Below are 24,013 nucleotides of genomic sequence, written 5' to 3'. Positions count from 1 at the left end.
CTTTCTTTTCCTTGATGCTAAGTATCTTTTCTCTGTTTGTTAGTATCTGCAACTGCTTTCTACCGGGCCCAGCCTATCATTGAGTTCATGTGTGAGGTTTTAGATATTCAGAACATCAATGAACAAACGAAACCTCTAACGGACTCCCAGCGTGTCAAGTTTACCAAAGAAATTAGAGGTAGGTATTTGTGTTACTGTCATCTTGGAGTGAGTGCAATACAGTGCAGATGATCTGTACTGTATCAAACAGACCTGGGTCCCTTCCTAGCCTGATAGCCTAGCAGTGGGGCTTTGGGTAAGTTCTTTAGCCATGTTAACTACAGAGTCTCAGTATATACTTAGACTTGAAAAGAAACAGCAGAACATTGATACTTACAAAAACTTATTGACTGAAATAATGAAGTCAGTTATGTAGTCAGGCATGGTACTGCATGTCTGTAATCTCAGCAGTCAGGAGGCTGTGGCAGGAAGATCACAACTTCAAGGCTAATCTGAACTATGTAGAGAGACTCTGTCCCAAAAACAAAAATTGGTTGAGTTTCATGAATCTTTTTGCCTTTATATGATGAAATTGTCTCCATATTCTTACAGCTTTGGTCCTGTATTAAATTATTGACCTTTTGTGTGTATGTGGAGAAATCTTTGTTATCTGCAGTAGGTAAGGAGAACATGAGAATTCTTTCCAAAGTCATGTGCTCCTTGACTTTTTGTTTGGTTTTTTGAAACAGAATTTCACTTTGCAGCTCTGGAACTTGCTGTGTAGACAAGGCTGGCCTCTAATTCACAGAGATCTGCCTGCCTCTGCCTTCTGAGTGCTGAAATTAAAGAGATTATAAAGATGGGGCTAGAGAAATGGCTCAGCGGTTAAGGGCACCAGCTGCTCTCCCACAGGTCCTGAGTTCAATTCCCAGCAACCACATGGTGGCTCCCAACCATCTGTAATGAGATCTGGTATCCTCTTCTGGTGTGCAGACACACATGCAATGCAGACAGAGTACTGTATGCATAATAAGTAAATCTTAAAAAAAAATAATGTGGGGAGAAAGAGAACACTTTTTTATTTATTTATTATTTATTTATTTTTTAATTACACTCAATGATATTAATCACATTTGTGGTATTCATAATTACATGCGTAGTATTCATTCAATATTTAATTTTAAATGTCGAGTGTCATTTTTTGAAGGGGGTAGGAGGTCCTCATTACAGGCTTACAGCACAATGGGAGGACCCCGGAGGGCAGAAGTTTGCTACTGATGTTTTACAATCTTGCATCTAAGCTGTTAATGCCCATTATTCAGGATACACAGACAAGGAACTTCCCTTAAGCATTCAGGAGGGTGGAACCTGGCAGGGACTTAGCATTGGGAGGATATCAAGGTCAAGGTCCGCAAGCAAGGCAACAGTTACCCAAAACAGGGGCCAGGGCCCTGCAGGTCCCATTTTTATTAAAAAATGAGCTTCTGACTTGGGTTACGTGGGACGTCAGCAGGTCACCTTACCCGTCATGGAGACGCCCGCCCAGGCCACACAGGTACTCTGTCTTAGGTTGGTGAGTGCCCCCCAGGTATTACCCGTCTCTGAATACTCATCATACCGGGTCAGTCGTGTGTGAGCTGCATGGTTAATTGCTGCCAAAGATCTCAAAGTGGCACTGGGCTTGCAATCTGTGTGTTTGATACAGAAAAGACCAACAGAGGTCCTATCTCACCCATAGCCAGTAGGCTAAAGGCAACTGAGCCATTCCCTTCCTTTTCGAGCCATACTGTACATTGGAGTCCTTGTAAGATAGTATCCCAAAAGCAACTGGAACTTGAGTTTATAAATTTATAATTTTCAAAGCCAATCAAGATGTATATAACTACTGAATTAAATTTATCATGCCCAATAGAATCAAAGATTAACTAACTGTAGGAGCTACTTTTGTTGCCAGGATCTCCACTGTGCTAGCTGTAGTAAGCAATTATGAAACGGTAATCCTAGAAACAGTAGCAACGGTGTGCCGCCATTGTTATAACAGCAACAGCAGCAGCAGCAATGTCAAATTCTCTTCTGGATTGTGTGGACATCCACTGGCATGGATACAACTCCAGGAACACGAACCGCCAAGGCCCGTTTTTCTTGATCCGAGCATGACTTTGGCTGGCAGCTCTTCTGGAGAATCCAATCTCATGGCTACAGTTCCTAGGCTTACATTAATGCTTGCCAAAGCTGGCCATATTGGGCTCTCAATCTCCATTGGCATCAGAAGGGTAGATTTTTTCATGACCCATTAGGTCTCTGTCATGTTGGGCTTCAGCAGCAGCCACAGGACGCGAAGAGCACAATTTTTAAAAAAGAGATTAAAAATGTGTCCCACCATGTCTGGCCACTCCTTGACTTTTTGAAGACAACATTTGGTTTTGTCACTATGATTTTTAAAAAAAGGCTATGATTTTTTTTCAGGTCTCAAAGTTGAGGTGACTCACTGTGGACAGATGAAACGAAAATACCGAGTTTGTAATGTGACAAGACGGCCAGCCAGTCATCAAACGTATGTTGATCACATCTAAAATAATACGGTAGCCATGAATGATGGTTTATACCTGTAATCTCAGTGCTTGGGAGACCGAAGCAGGAGACTTGCTGTGAGTTTGAGGCCAGCCTAAGTTACCCCAAGAAACCCCGTCTCAAAAACTGAAAAATCACAAAATGAAAGAAAAGACAACAAAAACCCAAGTTAACAATAAAATATGGTAGCAATTTGACACTGAACGTCACTGGCAAAGACAGTAGTGTGGTTTCGGGATCACGAGAATCTTCACTTACCACAAAAGCTTTAAAAATTTTAGATATTTGTTGAATAGTTGTTCAGTTTACCTTTTGAACCGAGTATACCACACATAGATCAGATTGCCCTGGGGAGATGGTCAGTCCATACAGTACCCGCTGTGTAGGTATGAACTCCTGAGTTTGGATCTCCATTGCCTACATAAAAGCTAGGCATGGTGATGAACATCTGTCATCCTAGTGCCTGTGGGGAGAGATGGGAAGATCCTCAGAACTTGCTGGTCAGCCAGCCTAGTCAGTAGGTGGTTCAGCGAGAGACTCTGTCTCAAAAAAGTAAGTTGAAGATGTTGACCTCTGGATCCATGTGTACACACACACACACACACACACACACACACACACACACACACACGCACGCATATACTACATATATGTATATACAAACAAAACTTAAGAATTTTAAAAAGAATATGATTGTCATAACTAGCATCAATTATTATAGTACTATAATTCTCAGTACTTGACAACTCTGCTAGGGTCTAGCCATCATACAGGCTTCTGTGGGGAGACAAATACTGCTTTGCATATTTGTGTAGTTGTCTCTCCCTTTCTTTATAGCTTGGTGTTACTCCCAGCTAGTCGTGTATTCCTGTCTCCAGTAGCCTGTTCCTTTCCATTTACTCAATCTTGCCTTTCTAACCAACCACACAACTTGTAGTCTATTGAGTACTGTGCCTAAGTGACAATATGTTTGGAAGTGCCTATAAAATTACTGTATGTGGCAGATTCATTCTTGTAATCAGGATCATTAAACTTTGTCAGACATGAAAAAAAATACTGGCTTTTGGCTTTCGTAAGTAAGTAATGTTAAATATATATATAAATCTTACATTATTTTGGTTACTTAGGAGTTCTTTTCTTGTTATAACTTTGTATCCATGGTGCTCTCTGTATGCACACACGTACATACACCTCGTGTGCACATCAGTATGCAATAGTATATGTGTGGAGGTTAGAGGAAGACTTTTAGGAGTTGGTTTTCTCTTTCTACTGCACAATCCTGGGGTTGAACTCAGGATATTTGGCTTGCAAAGTGAGTTTTTTTTTTTTTAACCTCCTAACCCATCTCCCCAGTCTGTGTATTTAGTCTTGTCACCTCCAAACTACATAATTTGCCCTGGCTTAGGAATCTGACAACTTGGAGACCTAAAAAGTGGCTCCAATAACTATCCTCTGTTCATTTAGAAAAAATTTCTCTTAAGCAAATAAATGTATGTGGGGGACTCTAAGTGCTTATTTGAAGTTACTCATCTCAGTAGCCAGCAAGATGGGCTGTAGAGAAGGCCAAGTGGTTAGAACTTGTTATTTTTGCAGAAGATCTGGATACAGTTCCAAGCACCCACATGGCACTCACAGCTGTCCATAACTCCAGTTCAAAGGGATCATTGGCCCTCTACTAAACTCTGAGGCATGCACACAGTGGACATAAATACATCAGTCTGGCCTCCAACTTCAAGTGGTTTTTCTGCCTCTCTCTCTTGCGTACTAGGGTTTCAGGTGTGAGCCACCACACCTAGGTCTTTTGTGGAAGAAAAAAAAATTAATTTTGTAATTTTTTTTTTTTGCTCAGCTTCAACAAACATTGAAATTTCAATGGAATTGTTCTGGTACAATACTAAAATGACTTACCTGGAAGTAATCAGACTTTTTCTCTTTTTCTTTTTAATTTTTTGGTGGTGGTGCTGGGGATGGAATGAAAGGCTTTATCACTGTGCTGTACCCCTAGCCCCTGACCCTTTTTATTTTTTCACAATTTATTTGTGTGTGCGCACGCATGTTCTCTCTCTCTCTCTCTCTCTCTCTCCCTCTCCCTCTCCCTCTCCCTCTCCCTCTTTCTTCCCCCCCCCTCTCTCTCTCCCTCTCCCTCTCTCTCTTTCTCTCTCTCTCTCTCTCCCTCTCTCTTTCTCTTACTGGAGTTGGCTCTGTCCTTCCATCACATGAGTCCCAGGGACTGGACTCTGTTGTCAGGCTTGGTAGCAAGCACCTTCACCTAGTCAGCCATCTTACTTCCTCCCCCAACCCCTTTGAGAGTTTTATTGTAGTCCAGGCTGGCCTCATACTTACTATATAAGTGAGGGTGACCTTGAGCTCCTGATTCTCCTGCCTCCATCTCCTAAACTCTGGAATTACAGGCGTGTATCACCATGCCTATTTTTGTGGTTTATGTAGTGTTGGGGACCAAACACAGGGGATCAAAAACTGTTTAGCATGTTAAACAAGCTTTCTATCCACTGAGTCGCATCATCAGCCCTTGACCTTTGTTTCTTAAATGAGTAATCAACATAGAAAATGTTAGTGGCTTTTGTTTACTTCTTTAAAAAATAGTAAAAGTTCTAAATACACTTTCTTTCCTCTAGCTTTCCTTTGCAGCTAGAAAACGGTCAGGCTCTGGAATGTACAGTAGCTCAGTATTTTAAGCAGAAGTATAGTCTGCAGCTGAAGTACTCCCACCTGCCCTGCCTTCAGGTGGGACAAGAACAGAAGCATACATACTTGCCACTTGAGGTAAGCCAAATGAAATTTTCTTTTGCCAATCTCTTGAATTAATTTTTCTTTAAAAAAAAAAAAAAAGTGTTCATGCCTTTAATCCCAGTACTGGGGAGGCAGAGGCAAGTGGATCTCTGTGAGTTCAAGGCTAGTCAGGTCTACATACGAGTTCCAGGACAGCCAGGGGCTATACAGAGAAACCCTGTCTTGAAAAACAAACAAACAGACAAACAAACAAACAAAAGATGTTCTAAACTAGTGGTAGAATTTAGTCTTTTTGAAGTGTTTTGTGCATAGAATTTTATAACTATTTTTTTTTCCTGGAAATGGGCAAAGACTTCATGTATAAGCCCATTTCTACAAAACCTGACTTCTCTTTGTCTCTTTGCAGGTCTGTAATATAGTGGCAGGACAGAGATGTATAAAGAAGCTCACAGACAATCAGACATCCACAATGATCAAAGCCACAGCAAGATCTGCTCCTGACAGGCAGGAGGAAATCAGTAGACTGGTCAGTAAATCGCGATCTCCAGATCAGCCCGCTGTGAGATGAACAAATAAAGAGTAAACAATCCTGAGGGGCATAGTTCCTGTCTGGTTTCATGTGCAGCTTCTCCCTTCCTTAGGTAAAGAGCAACAGCATGGTGGGTGGGCCTGACCCATACCTGAAGGAGTTTGGGATCGTCGTCCACAACGAGATGACGGAGCTCACAGGCAGGGTCCTCCCAGCTCCCATGCTGCAGTACGGAGGCCGGGTAAGCTGCTCCACGCCATTCCCATAAAAGAGACACCTTTGAACTTACCTGCCTCCGTGCTCCTTATTGCCTTCTGTCTCTGACCGTACCAAATAAAGTTGTGTTTGTTCCCTCTTCAACATAAAAATGGTCTTAGATTGTAATACCTTTTCTCTTTTCTTTTGTTTCTTTTTTGTTTTTTCAAAGAATAAAACAGTAGCCACACCCAACCAGGGTGTCTGGGACATGCGAGGAAAGCAGTTTTATGCTGGCATTGAGATTAAAGTTTGGGCAGTGGCTTGTTTTGCGCCTCAGAAACAATGTAGGGAAGATTTGCTAAAGTGAGTATCCCATTTTCAGCTCAGTAACAACCCTTCTAGATACGAAATGCCGTCTTTATGTGACTGTGCTGGGTACCCTGGCACTGGCCCCCCGATATCCGCCCATAGTGATGTCATCTGGCTCTACAGAAGAGACCCTGTGCTGTGTTATAAACTCTAACTCAGCTTCCACATAGCTAGAGTCGAAATTTGTGAGTGACGAGGTTGAAGCCATGCAATTTGGACAATTCTTCAGGCAGGAAAACTGTCTAAGAGTATCGATCATATCAGCTCCTACAGATACACCTTCTGTGTAAGGAAGTCCATGAGAAGGGTAAAGAAAATCAAGAAGCAGAACTGGGGTGAAAAAAAAGGAATCCCACAAGATGTTAGCAAATATACAAAATAAGTCATGTTGAGGCTAGGTGTGGCGACACGCAGCTTTAATCCCAACACTGGGGAGGCAGAGGCAGGTGGAACCCTGAGTTTGAGGCCAACCTGGTCTATGCAGCAAATTTCAGGCCAGATAGGGCTAAATCACAAGACCCTAATTTATGCATAGATTGAAGTAATTTCTTAAATTTAAAATTTAAAACTTCAAAATGAAAAAAATTAATGTTGATTTATTGAACCAAACCTACTACAAGTTTTTTTTCTAATTTTAAACTTATATTCAGATGTTCTCAGTTGAACTCGAGCTCACCTCCTTCTTTTACCAGCCTTACCAAAATATTACCTAAAATTGTGATCCTATTTTTTTTTTCATTTCTGAGTTACTTATTTGATTATATTTTTAAAAATCTTTTGAATATAAATGCTATTCTAGTCCCTAAGTCTCAGCTGAATCATAATTTTTTAGAAATTAAAAAAATGGGGTTTGGAGATATAGCTCAGTGGTAAAATGCTTGCTTACCATATTTAAAGCTCTGGGTTTAATTTCTGATACCACAAAAAATAGTAATAAAAATCCAAACTGATTCCGTAGTGTACTAATACAGATTGTTCTGTTATAATTGCAGTGGTACAACTGCCAATCTGTTTTTGACAACTGCTGAAAGTTTTGTTTGTTTACATGTGAAAATGAAAGCACTGTGTGCTGGGTCTATCTTAACAGGAGTTTCACTGACCAGCTTCGTAAAATCTCCAAGGATGCGGGGATGCCTATCCAGGGTCAGCCATGCTTCTGCAAGTACGCACAAGGTGCCGACAGTGTGGAGCCCATGTTTAAACATCTGAAAATGACATATGTGGGCCTGCAGCTGATAGTGGTTATCCTGCCGGGAAAGACACCAGTATATGGTATGAACTGTTTTAATGTTGAATGAGGGATGATTTCAAGTCCCGGGTTTGACAGGATAAGCTAGGTGATGCCACAGTTCCAACTCCATTCTCAGTGATCTGAGACACAGAGACAGCCAGTATGTGTAGAGGGGACAGCTTAGTGCTAGAGTGCTTTGCTTGGGGGGATACAACATGGCGACACTTTCTTCTTTTCTTTCCTCTACCCCTCCCTTCTGACCCCCTCTCTCTTGTTGAGACAAGATCTTATGTAGGTCAGGCTAGTCTTGAACCCATTCTGTGGTAAAGAATGACCTTGAACCTTGAATCCCACCTCCACTTCCCAGTGCTCAGATTCTAGGAATGAATCTCTGCACCTGATTGTATGGTACAGGAGGTTGGACCCAGGGCTTCATACATGGTAGGAAGTACTCTATTAGCTGAGCCACATCCTGGCCAAGATTTATTACCTGTTCCTTTTTTGTGTCTATTCATGATAGACAGTGGCCTCTGCTCCATACAACCACATCCTCCTCATTCCAAGACCCAACTTGGTAGAGCAGACACTGTTTACAAGGTTTCTGCCACCGTGTTTGTGGATATAACCAGCCGTAAGGCCTTAACCAGCCTGCGGGGAGGAGGTGACTAGACAGAGGGTGGAAATGCTGGGTAGGGCTTCCATAGTCCAGGGACTGGAAGTCGTAGACTGTCCTGGGGAAGAGCACTTAAGAATATCATCAGAGTGGGGAGAATACAGAGCAGTGGGGTGGGGCTGCTGCTTGCAGAAGAGGATGGGCTGCGTTTGTGTCTGTGGAAGAGAGACAGGGGCTTCTCTGGTTACCCTCGAGTGAAGACCGACGTCCCGACCTTCTCTTTGCTGCTTTTGTCCACTTCCTGTGTATCTCTAAGCTTTAGACCAAGAGAAAAGTCAAATTCAAAGGGCTGGTGTGTGCTCTGAGGAGCGAGGAACCAGGAGATGAGTTCCTTTACCAGACCAGTTCTGAGGAAGAGGAGCTCTTAAGGGACTAAGCAAGTGGCAGCAGGCAGCACCCGAAGAATAAGGAAGTGGGCTGCTTTCCAGAGCTGCGGCAGGGCAGGAAAGGGAGGCGCACCTTTGACCTGCACCTAGCACTGTGCAGTCTGTGACTGTTAATGTTCAGTACTTTCCCTTCACTCTCATTAGGTGACCTGCACCTAGCACTGTGCAGTCTGTGAATGTTAATGTTCAGTACTTTCCCTTCACTCACATTAGGTGACCTGCACCTAGCACTGTGTAGTCTGTGAATGTTAATGTTCAGTACTTTCCCTTCACTCACAGTAGGTGACCTGCACCTAGCACTGTGTAGTCTGTGAATGTTAATGTTCAGTACTTTTCCCTTCACTCACATTAGGTGACTAAGCATTTTAAAGCGAACTAATTTATTGACTTATTTTATAGCGGAGGTGAAGCGTGTTGGAGATACCCTTTTAGGTATGGCCACACAGTGTGTCCAGGTCAAAAACGTTGTGAAGACCTCACCCCAAACCCTTTCCAACCTTTGCCTGAAGATAAACGCAAAGCTTGGAGGAATTAACAATGTACTTGTACCTCATCAAAGGTAAGGGCATGACTTGTTTTTCCCACTTTTATTTAAAAATCTAAATTATGTGATTTATGATAAAGGACACCCTTCCAGCCAGATATGGTGGTATACACCATTACTGGGGGGAAATAAAGCAGGAGTATTGTGGATTCCATGCCAGTCTAGGCTACATTAGCAAGACCTTGTTTCAAAAAAAGAAAAAGGAAAGAAAGAAAAAGATAAACCAAGGATTTAGCTGGGTGTGATGGTACAAACTTTAATCCCAGCAACTCAGGAGTCTGAAGCAGGCCAATTTCTATGAGTTCCAGGCCAGCCTGATCTACATAGTGAGCTCCAGGATAGCCAAAGTTATACAGTGAGACCCTGTCTCAAACAAAACCAAACCAAGGTCTGAGATGTAGCTGAGTGGTACAGCACTTGCCTAGTGGATGCAAGGCCCTGGGTTCTGTTCTCACCAGGGCAAACCCAACAAGCCACACATCTCAAATTCGCATCTCAGCGAGCGACTGTTTCTTAGGTAGTGTTGTGTAACCCACGTAGCCACCACCACGAAGACTTAGAGTGTTTCCAGACTCTATCAGGCTTTCTCTTCCCACTCCAAATGGACAACTCCCAGGGCCAGAACTGTAGCTTACTGGCACAGCTCTTGCCTCTTTTTTTGGTTTTTCGAGACAGGGTTTCTCTATGTAGCTTTGTGCCTTTCCTGGAACTCACTTGGTAGCCCAGGCTGGCCTCGAACTCACAGAGATCCGCCTGCCTCTGCCTCCCGAGTGCTGGGATTAAAGGCGTGCGCCACCACTGCCCGGCCTAAATAGAGACTTTTGAGGAACATTTTGTTGTGCTGTTGCTGTGGGATATCAAACAAGCAACATCAGCCCTCCACCACTGAGCCACATCCCCAGGCCTCAGGGATTCCTAATGAGACTGAGTGCTCTCCACTCGAAGCGATGGGCTTTTGTTTAAAATTGAACTTGTTGGATTGGCTCTGGAGTAACCAAACACTAAGGCAAGATAGTGCTCTTGTCAGCAGAGTACTGATGAGGATTGAAAGATTTGGGTATTTCTGCCCAAGTGGATTTTTATATGAAATCTTAGATGTGAAAGTAATTTGAAAAGTTACACCAAGGGCTGTAGCCTTTGTAGCCTTGGCCATCGATGTATTGGGCAGAAGGTAAAGTTGAATGCCTTCCACACAGTTCTCATCTCTTTGTGAGTGTAAGTTCTAGGTAACTAAATTCTTCCTGAAACATTGATAATGAGGCATGTAGTTCACAGGTGAAGTTAACCTAAAGACTGGAACCATTGAGTTTTACTCCAAATATCTGGGATACTATGATGACCTAGGGGCTTAGGACCTATTATTTGTTATCAACTTCTTTTTTTCTTACATATTTTTAAATTATGTACGCATGTGTGCAGAGGTGTTATCATGTGCGCATGAAGGTACCAGTACAAGTGCTCACAGAGGCTGGAGATGTCAGATCCCTTGGGACTGGAGTTGTAGTGCTGTGAGCTGCCCAGTGTGAATGCTAGAAACTGAACTCAGATGCTCTGGAAGAGCCATCTACTATCTTAACCCTGACCATGCCATCTCTCCAGACCCTGATATACCTTCTTAGGCTCGGATTCTGGCCTTGTACATTCTTTATTCTCTTATGTGTTTTTAAAAATTCATTTATTTGTTGAGACAAGTTCTTTTTATGTAGACCAGACTGGCCTAGAACTCAAAATCTGCCTGCCTAAGTATTAGGAACTGTAGGTATGTGCCATCATGTCTGGATTATGTCCTTTTGAGATTGGGTTTCATATATACTAAGCTGGTCTTGAACTGAACTCTTTACAGGGCCAAAGGTGATCTTCAACTCCTTATCCTCCTGCTCCCACCTCCTGACATGAGTGTTGAGTTATAGATAGCACCACACCTGGATTTTTTTTGACTAGCTTTTATCAGAAAATCATTCATACTTTTCTTTGATTCCTTAGATAGAGGAATCAATGACACTGAATGAATTTGTATTTTCAACCAATATTTACCAACTTAGCCAAGTATGAGCTAAGGAATTTCTATGTTCTAGGTACTAGTAATAACCATGATGTAACAAAATTCCTTCTCTTGTAGGAATTGTATAGGTCTGTGTGTGCAAATAAAAATAAGTAAAATATGTGATATAAGTGATAAATATTATGTATAAAAATAAAACAAAAAAATGGACTTGATTCTCTTTTCTTTAAATTTCACAACTTAAAGAGATTTGGGTTTGGAAGGCTAATGTTCTTTCCTAATGGGCATAGGTCCTCTTGTCTAAGATTGCAGTTATCTTGGTGATATGTTTTTCTAGACTCAAAAGATTTGTACCCATGTGGCACTGTCTTCTTAAATCTGGACAGGCCTTCAGTGTTCCAGCAGCCTGTCATTTTCCTGGGAGCAGATGTCACTCACCCGCCTGCTGGGGACGGGAAGAAGCCGTCTATCGCAGCTGTGGTGGGCAGCATGGACGGCCACCCCAGCCGGTACTGTGCCACAGTTCGGGTGCAGACGTCTCGGCAGGAGATTGCTCAGGAGCTCCTCTACAGTCAGGAGATTGTGCAGGATCTGACAAGCATGACTCGGGAGCTACTGATTCAGTTCTACAAGTCCACGCGCTTCAAGCCCACTCGCATCATCTACTACCGTGGAGGGGTGTCCGAGGGACAGATGAAACAGGTGCTCCCGTCAGCCCAGTGCCCTCCTCCCAGCACTTCGACAGAGCACCCCCCAGGTCTGCTGCTTGAGAGCTGAGACCTCCGTGAAACAAAATCCCCCTTCTGTCTCCTAGGTAGCTTGGCCGGAGCTATTAGCAATTCGAAAGGCCTGTATAAGCTTGGAGGAAGACTATCGGCCTGGGATAACCTACATTGTGGTGCAAAAGAGACATCACACTCGCCTCTTCTGTGCAGATAAAACAGAAAGGGTAAGAGGTCATGCTGTAAACTTCCTCATCTGTGTGGCAGCAAGTGTGGTTCTGAGGAGATGTATACAGCATTCCTCTAAAACTGGCCATGTCTAATGATAATTGAATAACTATATTAAGTGCAGTCCAACTTAGGTGACAAGTTCTGGATAACAGGAGTTTTAAGAACGAATGTTTCTTTCTGGATGGTGGTGCCACACTCCTTTATTCCCAGCACTTGGGAGGCAGAGGCAGTTGGATCTCTGAGTTCGAGGCAAGCCTGGTCTACAGAATAAGTTCTAGGACAACCAGGACTACACAGAGAAACCCTGTTTTGAAAAACAAAAACAAACAAAAAGAGAATGAATTTTTCTCTTGTAACAAGAATGCTGGTTTCTAGAATTTTGGAGAGACGGTTTGGGGAATTGTATATTAGTTACTTTTCTTTTTTGTTTTTGTTTTGTTTTGTTTTGAGACAGGGTTTCTATGTATAGCCCTGGCTGTGTTGGAACTCACTCTGTAGACCAGGCTGGCCTCAAATCCAGAGATCCGCCTGCCTCTGCCTCCGGAGTGCTGAGATTAAAGGCGTGCGCCACCACCGCCTGGCGAGTTTCTTTTCTTATCACTGTAAGTAGACACCTGATGGAAACGTCACTCTGGCTCAGACTGTGAGGGTGCAGTCCATCGTGATGGGAAGTCACGGTGGCAGGAGCTGGAGGCAGCTGTCACATGACATCTGTAGTTAACAATAAGTGCTCAGCTCACTTTCTTTGTTTTAGTCTTTTGGGTAAGTTACAAGAATATTATATTGGATGACTGCTTTTGGGATGTTTTTCATGACATTATTTCATTTTGTCCAGGCCTAGGAAGGACCAGATCTTTTCTGTTGCTCAATCGTGTAAGCTTGCTGGCTCCTCCAGTTGTTTTCTAGGACAAAACTGTCTCTTTTCCAAGGATGAGATGAGGTGTTTTGTGCATCACGGAAGACCCGAGTTTTTTTCCCTGAGGACCCCAGATCTACTAGTCGGTTTATATTAAATCCTTGTCCTCTAATTGTTCAAACTCTGACTCAGTAATATTCCTTAGATTTTGATGATACAGATTATCTGAATGCTTGCCTGTCAGTCACCCCTCTTTTATTGCCATGGCTTCCTCTCTGCTCCACTTTAAACGTGCTCTCTATGCAGTTCACTGTGGAGTGGAGAGGAAATCTAGGACCTGGATTACTTACCTCCTAACCCCAGTGCTGGAAATGGAACTTGGGCCTCAAATATGGTAGGAAGCAGTTTACCACGGAGCTGTTTCCAGACCCTGAATTATCTTTCTTTCCTATAGCTCTCAATCATTCAGGATTGACAGTTCTAATTCTTTAGTTTACTTTATACCCTGAACAGCATCTCCAGTTCTCTGAACGTGCCCTCTTGCCTGCCTCCACCTCCAAAATGTATCTACTTGCTCATTTGCTTTGCTTCTCTCAGGCCGATGGGAGTTGCTGGCTGAACAAATCACTTATGTATTCGTGAACCGTGTTATAGACACATGAGAGCAAACCTTAAACCTTAAATGCTGTGATTGTTTTCTTTGCTCTATTCCCCATAAGTGTTTGTCTTGAATCTTTTTTTTTTTAAGTCCTATCCTTGATGTCTTAACACTAACAAAAACCTATTTCTGCTCTGCCGGTACAGTGGCAAGCACAGCTGCCTTCCGAATCCTTCTGCTGCCTTCTGTTTTCTGGGAAGATGGGACCTGGAAGGCATGGATTTTCCCAGTTACCTACCCTTTCCTTTCAGATGTGATTTTTGTGCTTTTATTATCTCCTTCCTCAAATCTCAGGCTAATCTCCACATCTGTGCTTTTGACTCCACTTCTTTCTGCCTTTTCTAGAGCCTCACTTCATAATGATTCTTTTTAAAGTCTTTCTCATTCTTTTACAAAATTTAAATTGTATTTAATTAATTAATTTAGTGTGTAGGTGTTTGTAGGTCAGAGGACAACTTATATCTAGGTTCCAGAGATGGAGTGCAGGTCATCAACCACTGAGCCAGCTCAGAGACCCTCATCTTTCTTATTCCATGGCTGCCTTCTCCTATTACAAAGGTTGTTCAATTCTTCGTCAGTTCCAGTTCCCCCAATAAACATCTGTTACCTCTGCTTCTCCCTCTCACTTGCTATTTCATCTTTTTTTCTCTTTTGTAAATTTCCTGTTAGAAGAATCATCACTTGGCTTGTTGTCAAGTGTACCATCCCAACAAATTTCATATTTGATTATCAGGAAGTAGGGAGCTCAAGAGAGAACTGAAATTTTGCCTCTGTGTCTTCACCTCCAGCCAGGTCAGATTCCCACACTGACCTCTTAGCCACACTTATGACAATATGACTTTTCAGACTTCTCACTCACCTCTGCAGTCAGATTATCTTTATTTAAGAAAATTAGATTCATTTATCTTATTTTATGTATATGAGTGTCTTGCTTCATGTATGTATGTGTACCACATTCATGCGTGGTGCTCACGGAGATCTTTAGAGAGGGGGCAGATTTCCTGGGGACTGGAGTTACACGTGGGTGTGAGGAGTGTGGGTGCTGGGAACCAAACCCATGTCTGAAAGAGCAGCAAGTACTCTTAACTACTGAGCCATCTCTCCAGCCCCTCATTGCCCCTTCTTCCTGTTTTCAATACTCTGTCTTCAGCTCCATCCACTTTTCTAGGTTTATATCAACTCTGAATCCATATTTCTACCCTAGATTGCTCTGTCAGACTCCTGATTTGTGCTTTGAGTTATCTACCAGACACGTTGACTCAGGTGCTCTGCGCTTTGGCTCATCTCCACAGAGCAGGCTGTGTGGTGGTGATAACAGCAAGAACCCTTCCTTGTGGCTGGCAGAGATTCATTTCTTGCTCACATCACACCGTCACTGTGGCCCTGCTGCCGCCGTGACCCTGTTGTCCTCCCTTTGGAACCTAGGCTGACAGAGCCCGTCTGGAACCTTGCCAGTCGCTGTGGCGGGAGGGAAGAGATACAAGACAAGCTGTGTGCTAGCCCTTAAGGCTTCTGCCCAGAAGTGCCACATTTTTATCATCAAAGCAGTTCACATGGCCGCTCCTGTGGTAGCTGGGTGGAACTGTATAATCTTCCCCCAGGGAAGGGCACAGAAATATTTGGCACCAGTAATTCAGTCTACCATAGGCATGTCAAGCAAAACACGCCCAAACTTCCCACTTACTGTTTAATCCCCATCCAGAACCTCCCCTGGTTCTCCTTAGATTCTGTTATTGGCATCACTGTGCTTTATGCTAGCCAAACTGGAAACTTGAGAGTCACTTTTAATTTCTTTCCTGCCTTGTTGTCCCCGCCATGTCCAGTCTGTCAGGTGGTGTCCTGTGTGCTGCCCCAGACCTCTCACCTCGAGTTTGCGTGTCTGTTGTGCCGGAACCCCAGCAGTCTGTTCCTCGCCATTGCTCCCCTTCCTGCTATGGGGCTGGCTTCTAAAACACAGCCCACTGCTCAGAAGTCTTCAAGTGCTCTCCATTGCGCTATAGTAGTGCTCTGGACCTTGGCTGACCACAAGTAACTGAAACCTTAACTTGAAATAAGCAGGAGATACTCTCTGGTTTGGCTAGATATCTAAGCTTAATATGAATGTGAAGGAAGAATTCTCCATACTCCAGGTTCTATATGTATTGTTATGTGCTCATAGCTGGAAGGAATAGTAGTTAGAAAGGAGTCAAACCCCATGGGAACGTGTGCCTCTGTGCTAATTAAATTCTCTCATTAAATTCTACTGAACAACAGAAGACATAGGCTGAGGAACAAGTTTTAATTCTGCTGCTGTTCAGTGCATTCTGGAGTCCCTCTCTGCCTTTCTAGAAGTTTGATTTTGGTTTTTGGAGAACTTTTGGATTTTAGAAAAAGTCATCACCAGATATTATAGATGATTAGGTTGAGGCTCTGTTCGAGGTGTGTGGCCTTGAGGCCTGGCCTGGATGTGAGCTGTCTTCTCATTCCATCTCAGTTGGAGCTTTCGGGAAAACCTCTGCGGGGGACCTTCTGTGACTGACCCCATGAGAGTATGAGCTTTGCTAAACATGGTGAACCAGTTCAAAGATCTTCATCTTATCTTTTGCTGAAAGCTGTGTGTGGTTATTTTTCTCTCAAATGAGGAATGAAAGCCATTTCTTCTGGGGATATTTATCTATCTTGGAGTTTTTCTTTGTTGCGGTGCTGGGGCTTGAACCCAGGGTCGGAATCATTTTCACACTGAGCAAGGACTCTACAACTGAGCTACGTTCTCATTCCTTAAATGCTGTTCTCCCCCTTCTCTGCATACAGACTGTCTTCTATAAATATGTGGCAATATTGCTTTACAGAACTATAGATAAAGTCATTGTTTAGATTCCCCAGAAGAGGCTCTGGAGACGTGCTTAAGAAAATGCTTTAGAGCCGGGCACTCAGGAGGCAGAGGCAGGCAGATCTCTGAGTTCGAGGCCAACCTGGTCTACAGAGTGAGATCTAGGACAGTCAGGGCTACACAGAGAAACTCTGTCTGGAAAAACAAACAGCCAGGGGCTGGAGAGATGGCTCAGTGGTTAAGAGCACTGACTGCTCTTCCAGAGGTCCTGAGTTCAATTCCCAGTAACCACATGGTGGATCACAACCATCTGTAATGAGGTCTGGAGCCCTCTTCTGGCTGCAGGCATACATGCAGACAGAATGCTGTATACTTAATAAATTTAAAACAAAACAAACAAACAAAAAACCAAAAAGAAGAAAAAGAAAATGCTTTAGGATGGTGTCTGGGCTAAGGAAAAGTTATAATGGGATCCAACTTATTTTTTGAGGCAGGACCTCACAGTGTAGCCCAAGCTGACCTTGCTGACCTTGAACTTAAACAATCCTCCTGCCTCAACCTCCCAAATGCTGAGGTTTACTGGTATGAATCACCGTTTCTGGCTTAACATCTTGAATTAATCTAGTTTTGAGACTTCACATAAGAGCAATTTGCTAACTTATTCCTAATTAATGGAAAAAAATGGCCTTAAACAAGCTTGTTACTTGTTTAACTGTACATGTCTTTTTTTAACAGGTGGGGAAAAGTGGCAATGTCCCAGCAGGCACTACGGTGGACAGTACCATCACACATCCGTCTGAGTTTGACTTTTACCTCTGTAGTCATGCAGGAATTCAGGTAATTTGGAAGCTGTTCCAGATCTTTGACCTGATAGGGAGATATTTGCCAGTTCAGCATCTAGCCTGAGGAGACTTGTCATTGAACACTATGCTTAAGGGGTTGGGGATTTAGCTCAGTGGTAGAGCGCTTGCCTAGCAAGCGCAAGGCCCTGGGTTTGATCCTCAGCTCAAAAAAAAAAAAAAAACAAACCAAAACAAAACAAAAAACAAAAAAACCCACTATGCTTAAGCTTTGTTAAGTGCTCTGCTCTAGAGATCGTGTAGGTGTGTGAGGCAGAGATACTTACTGTTGAGCTTAATAGTTGGATTTCAGTTCTTTTCTCCTAGCTAGCCAGGTCCTATGAAATACACTAATCCTAAAACTCTCCCTCCAGGGAACCAGCCGCCCTTCACATTACCAGGTCTTGTGGGATGACAACTGCTTCACTGCAGATGAACTCCAGCTGCTGACTTACCAGCTTTGTCACACCTATGTAAGGTGCACGCGCTCGGTCTCCATTCCTGCCCCTGCATATTATGCCCGGCTGGTAGCATTTCGGGCAAGGTATCATTTGGTGGATAAAGATCATGACAGGCAAGTTCCTCAACAAAAATCTCTTCCTGTTGTGGAAGCATGTTTTAAAAACAAGCTATATAGAAAGCTCTTAAAAGATTTAACCTGCAAGGCAAATTAGAAGTACATGAGGCTTTGAGAGTTTTCAGTGTGACTTTCGGTCCAAGAAGAGCTCAGGCTTGTTTAAACTTGTGTCTCTAGCAGTGTCTCGTTGGAGCTGCTTGTGGTTTTCATGCAGAGCTAACTGCATTTCAGTTCTGCTGAGGTCTCAGGCAGCCTCAAAAGGTGCTCAGCACAGCACCCTGACTCCCGTCAGAGTAGTCAGAACCTGTGGATTCTAGTTCGTGCATGAGGGAGTCCCACCTAGTTGATTTTGCTTCCAGTACAATCCAGAAATGACCAAAGTGAGCCAGGGCTTATGAGGAAACAGAAGGGGCGACTATCCTCATTCCCAGATAGGGATCTCAAGGGACTCATTTTGACCTATTACTGAGCTGCCAATAAATGGTGGCTAAATAAGCTCTTTGCATTAATTTTCTTTCCCAAATGGCAATCTGTCAAGTGTAGTAGTTTCTGGGCTCTTCCCCAAGTCTCAATTCAGTTGCTAAATAGTAGACATTCCACTGCAAGTCTATTTCTGTAAGGGATTGAAAAATACACTATCACAGAAAAGGCCCAGCTGTGGCTTTGTACCTTGCATTCTCCAATATACATTCACACATTTAATACATTTATTTGGTACTGTGTGCTCAATACTGTGCTGGGTACTAGAAAATAACAAGATTAGTACGCCATGTTTCTTGCCTGCAGGGATTTTATGTTTCAATATGGAGATAATAAAGGCAAATGTAAAACCGACAGCTAGTCTAACTCAGTATAGATAACTGCAGTGGGATATCAGAGGAAAGGCTGGCAAAGATTTTATAGCTGGGTGAGCAGGGCTTAGCTTTATAAAGGGAAGAGGATTTTCCAGGCAGAGAGGACAGTGGCCATAAAGGAGAGAGAGAGTGACAGTTTTGGACAGTAGCAAGTTTTCTTTGGCTGGAGCATATTAAAAGGGAACAGCAGGCATGGGGCAGAAAACTGTGTTAGAATAAGATTGTCCTTGCTAAGTGTAAAACGCTCTTCCTGGGATAGAATCAAGTAAGTTGGGGAGGAAAGGATGAAGTCAAGGGTGATTAGGATAGTAATCAGCATTTAAAGAGAGGTCAGAGGCCAAGGTGTAGCTCCGTTGTGAGTGTTGTGCTTAGGGTACATACATAAAGCCCTAGATGGACTCTGCAGCACTGAAAAGGATGGTTTGCCAGGCTCCTATGTTACATGATGCCCACCCTGAAGATGGGTGTTTAAAGTTGTGAGCACTCTGCTAGGTCTGTAGACTCGTTAGTTTAGGAAACTAGTATTGTTAGCAAGTAAAACTGAAGTTAAGCCAGGCATGAAGGTGCACACCTCAGAGGCAGGTGGATCTCTGTGAGTTTGAGGCCAGTGAAGCCTTCATAATAAGATCCTGTCTCAGAGAAGAAAAAGGAGAAGGGGGGAGAGCGGGGAGAGGAGAAGGATGCTCTTCTCTTGGTGATTTCATTCCAGTGAAGAAAAAAAATACCCAATAATACCTAGTAATGTCCCAATTAACAATTTCATTTTGGTTGTGTCTAGTACTATAAAAGGAAAGGAGAACTGTCTATGAAAACATATTCTAGGTGACCCTGACCTGCACTTGAGAGTCAGGGAAGATTTCTAAGAGGGAAATGACTTGTAACTGAAGCCTGCAGGTTGAGTAGGAACTAACCAGACAGAAGGGGCAGTAGAAGTCCTTATGTGGGTGCTACCAAACACCTGGTCCTTGTGAATATTATTTTATTTAATTATTGCAACCATCCATTAAATAAGTTGTACTATATTTTTCAGTTGAACAAGCATGTCTAAGGAAAAGTTGTTTGAGTAGCCCAGCTTGAGCTCAAGATATTCTTGAATCTAGTACTGTTTGTGCTATCTGAAAAACTGAAGTTGGACATAGTCTTCTCTTAACACCTGGTTTTTTTTGTTTTGTTTTGTTTTGTTCTCATTATAGTGCGGAAGGCAGTCATGTGTCAGGACAGAGCAACGGCCGGGACCCTCAGGCCTTGGCTAAGGCTGTGCAGATCCACCACGATACCCAGCACACTATGTATTTTGCCTGAGAGTCTTGGAAAAGAACTCAACCAATTTGGCATCCCACACATCCTCAAATGTTTCAGATGCCTACTGCCTCTAGATAATGCCACGTTGATTTCAAGTGGTCCCTACCAGCAGCTCGGAATAGATAGTTGCACTGAATCTGTACTTTGCAGCCCTGTCTGATGCATCAACAAAACTGAGCCATTTAAAAAAAAAAAAAAAGAAGAAGAAGAAGAAGAAAAGAAAAAAAAAGGAATAGAAACTCATAGATTATGTTTTCTGATGCACTGGACAATTTTTACCTCAACGTGCAAAGGCTGATCAGCCTTTACTTTCTAAAGGACTTACTTTCCAAGGAGGGTTTCTATGGGATATTTTGCTAGCTGTGGTATTCACCGCATCTAGTCTTACAAGAGGAGTATTTCCTTTTTCCTGTGTTCATTGAGTGGGGTGTATGCATAGGTGGGAGAGAAAAACCAAACGACCTGTTTCCTTTCCATGCCACTTTTTAACTAGGTGGGTCCATAGACTTTTCAATGGAGATTTCTGACTTCACCACTGTAAATGCCTTTAAGGAGCATTTAATTTTTGAAAGTTTTACGGAATTTTATTACTTCCACTGCTTTATCTTACTGATCTCTTCGGGCCTGTGCTGTGGAGAACAGGCTGCCCGACAATTGCACTATATTTGGCTGCAGATTCGAACAGGCAGTTCTCTTACTTGGCTGGCTTTGGTGACTGTGACATGAGCAGGTGTGATGCGTGTTGCAGGGACACCTGACACTGCCATGGTAAAAAGTAAAAGCTCTCCTCCCTATTTGGAAAAAAAAAATTAGCTTTTAGTATTTTCCCAAGTTTTTGAAAGTGCCCATTTTATGCTGCTATGTGGTTGGTTAGCTCTAAATGATTTTTAGACTTCTCTCATAGAAAGTTAACTTTGGCAATAAGTGTTTTTAAGACCCCCTTCCCTCTCTCCCCGACGAGGTAGTTTTCTAGATGAAATTTTAGTATGATTTTATCAACTATTTCTTAATATATCATAACCTGAATATTCTGAAACACATATATTTCCATGTCCTTTAACTATTTGGTGTTTTTTTTTTTTTTTAACCTATTTTATAGTCATAGTCTGTGTCCTGTCAATTTTTTTTTTCTTTTAAAATAAGCTGGAATCAGGATGCTTCCTGATTGGCCAGGCTTTGCCAATGTATAAGGCACATTGAGTGATGCTGCACTTAAAAAAAGTACCAGCATTCCCATTTTCCCTGGGAATCAAGGCTGTACACACAGCAGCTGCTTACAGTACAGTTCTCTTTGCTCTTCTTTCAGTCTGAAATGTGCTTGGGAGCTTTGCCGTCCTCTTTTTCACCTAAAACTATGTAGAAGAAGTTGATCCCCCCCCCCCCCCCCCCTTTTTTGTAGATTCCGGATTCCCTCATAGGAAGACAGGACTCCTTTTCTTGTCCAACAAAGGGAGTTGATGTAAAGCAAGCATCAGTTCGAACATAGGGGAGATGTATTCTGTAGTTAGTGTAGATAATGACTTTGTAAAGGACAACGTTACATAGTCTGGGTAGTTCTAACCATGGTTTGCCAGCCCACATTTTACTCTGTCCCGGGAGGGCAAGGAGTGAAATGTAAGAGGCTCTCTGGAGAGCCTCACTCCTCAAGGCTGAGGAAGGGGCTGGGGAAGAGGCAGGCACAATGTACTAAAACAATTCTGTCGTCTCTAGAAACTGTTGGTGAGAAACACTGGATCAGATGGTGAAGGGTGTTTGCTTGAACTCACTGGTTGGTCCAAGGTCCAAATCTGTTAAACTAGCCTTCTCAAAATGCCAGCAATACGAAGCACTGTTCTCCTTCAGTCTTTTATACAAGCTTGTAAATACATTAATGTTTACATCTCCTCGTGCTGTTGCTCAGCAGTGCCACCAGTGTCGGCTGAGCTGGTCTCCCAGAGAGTTTTATGATGTCCACCAAATCCCCTGCACATGAGGATGAATGCAGACATCCTTAGTCCCAGCGGACGGACAGTGGAGAAAAGCAAGTCCTGTGGCTGAAGCACAACATAGGCAGGCGTGAAGAGACGGCGGATGCTCGCTCCTTAAGATTTTCTTTTTTTTTTTTGCAAATACCTCACTTGGATAATACAAATCAGGACATGTTGATGAGTGGCTGACTGCCACTTTTATTCACACTTGTTCAGGGAGAGCACAGAAAATATGCTTCAGCACGGCCACTGTGGACCCAAGAGGACAAAAAGGGAGTTTTTTAGGAGGAGGACTCACCTGGAGCCTGTGATGTGAACTCTTGGTGGCTGGCTGACTGGCTGGCTGGCCGGCTGGCCAGCGGGCACCACACCCGCACTTGAGTGCCTCGGGCTCGCCGGTTAACAACGCACAGAAGAAACTCATGCCATCTTCCTGGAACAGGGAGCAAGCCGGATACCCAGAAGCCCCGATCCACTTGTCTATAGTTGGGCTCTATATTTGACCTTGAACAGAATGTCTGAAACACCTCAGTCTGTCCTAGTACGCTGGGGCCAATCTGCGTGGAGGTGGAAGAAAAGCCAGGAGGCGAACTTTTGTAGGAAAACAGTACCATCAAGGGTGTGATGCTGTTGTTTTAGACAAATGGAAAGAAATATGGAAGAATTAGGATTGTTGGGGGAAAACTTGCTGAGGGATGAGTAGTTAAGAGGTGATCCCTGCAGAATCTATCGCCAGCAAATCTGAATGCATAGTTCAAACTTAATTAGGGTTAACAATTCAAATAGTTACCCCCCTGGAAACGGACTGAATTGTTATGCATGTGTCAATCAACGGGAGGTGTGCATTCTCCAGAAGTAGTGTTGGGCTGTTAGGCTTTCTTAGAGGCAGCCTGTTGAGGCACTGTGACGTAGTGTGGAAGACTGCCGTGCAGCAGCGCTGAAGAACGACAGTTCCGGGCCAGGGAGCGCGGGACACTAAGAGTGGGGGAGACCCGAATGTTGAGCCAACTGCATTCTGTTGTTGTCCGGTCCCGAGCTGTTTATAAAGGGAACCAGCTGGCTCGGTGCAGCCAGCGTTCTGGGCAGGTGAACCACATTCATTCTGTACAGTCTACATGCTGCTCCCAGAGGTGGTGATTTACAAGCAGGCATGTCCTCGATGGTCTTTGTTTTAGAATCTGGTGCCCAACCCATATCCTATAGCAGAGCTTACCCACTTGCCTCAGCTGCCTACTCCTTCCCGTGGGAAAAGGTGATCCACTGTTTTTTTAACAAGGCTCACCCTCTCCACCCTAGTGGCCCTCTGTGGATATACTGTAGGATTCTCTTGCTCATTAGCAAGGTGGCAGCTCAGCTTTCATTTTAAGAAAGCGGAGGTTAAGGGCATTGTATTAATATTGCTTCAACTCCAAGAATTTTTTTATTGTAAAATTAAAGGAAAGATCTTTCTTGGCCAACCATTTTCTCTTCCTTGCTATTGACATATTCATATTCTTCCTATGTCTACTGGCTGAAAATGTTTGTGTTTGTTCATCTGACTCATGGTATGGTTTTTGTTTCTCTACGGTTAGAGTTGTAATGTTTTAAAATGTATTTTATTAATTTGGACTGGGTGTCTGTCTCTAGCAATACGAGGTACTTTCTAAGCTATTAAGGAAGGGTGTGTATCCCTGTGTGAGATAAGGTGATGGTTGTTTGTTTAAAAAAAATTTTTTTTTTTTTTGGTCTGCAGGGATATTTTGTGTTCATGTGTCCAAAAATGGGTGGGTGGGTCAGGGAGATAAATTGGCATTCTTGTGCTAAAAGTTGTTTTTCTCATCAGTTGTGTAATAAATATGGACGATATCGTAATGGCATCATACATGGCTATCAAGAGAGGTGAAACAACTGTGGTTGACTTCTGGGTTGCCCTATATTTAGGAATTGCCATTTGGGAGGTTTTGAAGGATTTTCAGTACCACTTCA

The 24,013-nt window shown here is 43.2% G+C and overlaps 1 protein-coding gene across 1 annotated transcript in view; it reads left to right on the top strand.

Annotated features, from left to right (window-relative positions):
- The window catches only part of LOC102922378 (protein argonaute-4), a 39,884-nt gene extending 16,379 nt beyond the window's left edge, over positions 1–23,505 (top strand). Inside the window, exons 6-18 of the mRNA XM_042271874.2 lie at positions 44–178; positions 2,446–2,533; positions 5,187–5,334; positions 5,708–5,827; positions 5,943–6,071; positions 6,258–6,391; positions 7,485–7,669; positions 9,087–9,246; positions 11,620–11,935; positions 12,048–12,182; positions 17,245–17,346; positions 17,723–17,922; positions 19,973–23,505. Coding sequence (XP_042127808.2) covers positions 44–178; positions 2,446–2,533; positions 5,187–5,334; positions 5,708–5,827; positions 5,943–6,071; positions 6,258–6,391; positions 7,485–7,669; positions 9,087–9,246; positions 11,620–11,935; positions 12,048–12,182; positions 17,245–17,346; positions 17,723–17,922; positions 19,973–20,081 — 1,961 coding nt within the window. The 3' untranslated portion in view covers positions 20,082–23,505. The remainder of the gene's footprint in view (positions 1–43; positions 179–2,445; positions 2,534–5,186; positions 5,335–5,707; positions 5,828–5,942; positions 6,072–6,257; positions 6,392–7,484; positions 7,670–9,086; positions 9,247–11,619; positions 11,936–12,047; positions 12,183–17,244; positions 17,347–17,722; positions 17,923–19,972) is intronic.
- The last annotated feature ends 508 nt before the right edge of the window (positions 23,506–24,013 follow it).

The sequence above is a fragment of the Peromyscus maniculatus genome, chromosome 2 (genome assembly GCF_049852395.1).
Source record: "Peromyscus maniculatus bairdii isolate BWxNUB_F1_BW_parent chromosome 2, HU_Pman_BW_mat_3.1, whole genome shotgun sequence".
NCBI lineage: Eukaryota > Metazoa > Chordata > Mammalia > Rodentia > Cricetidae > Peromyscus > Peromyscus maniculatus.
Note: the sequence above shows the minus strand (reverse complement) of the source record. Positions and strands in the feature narration are given on the sequence as shown.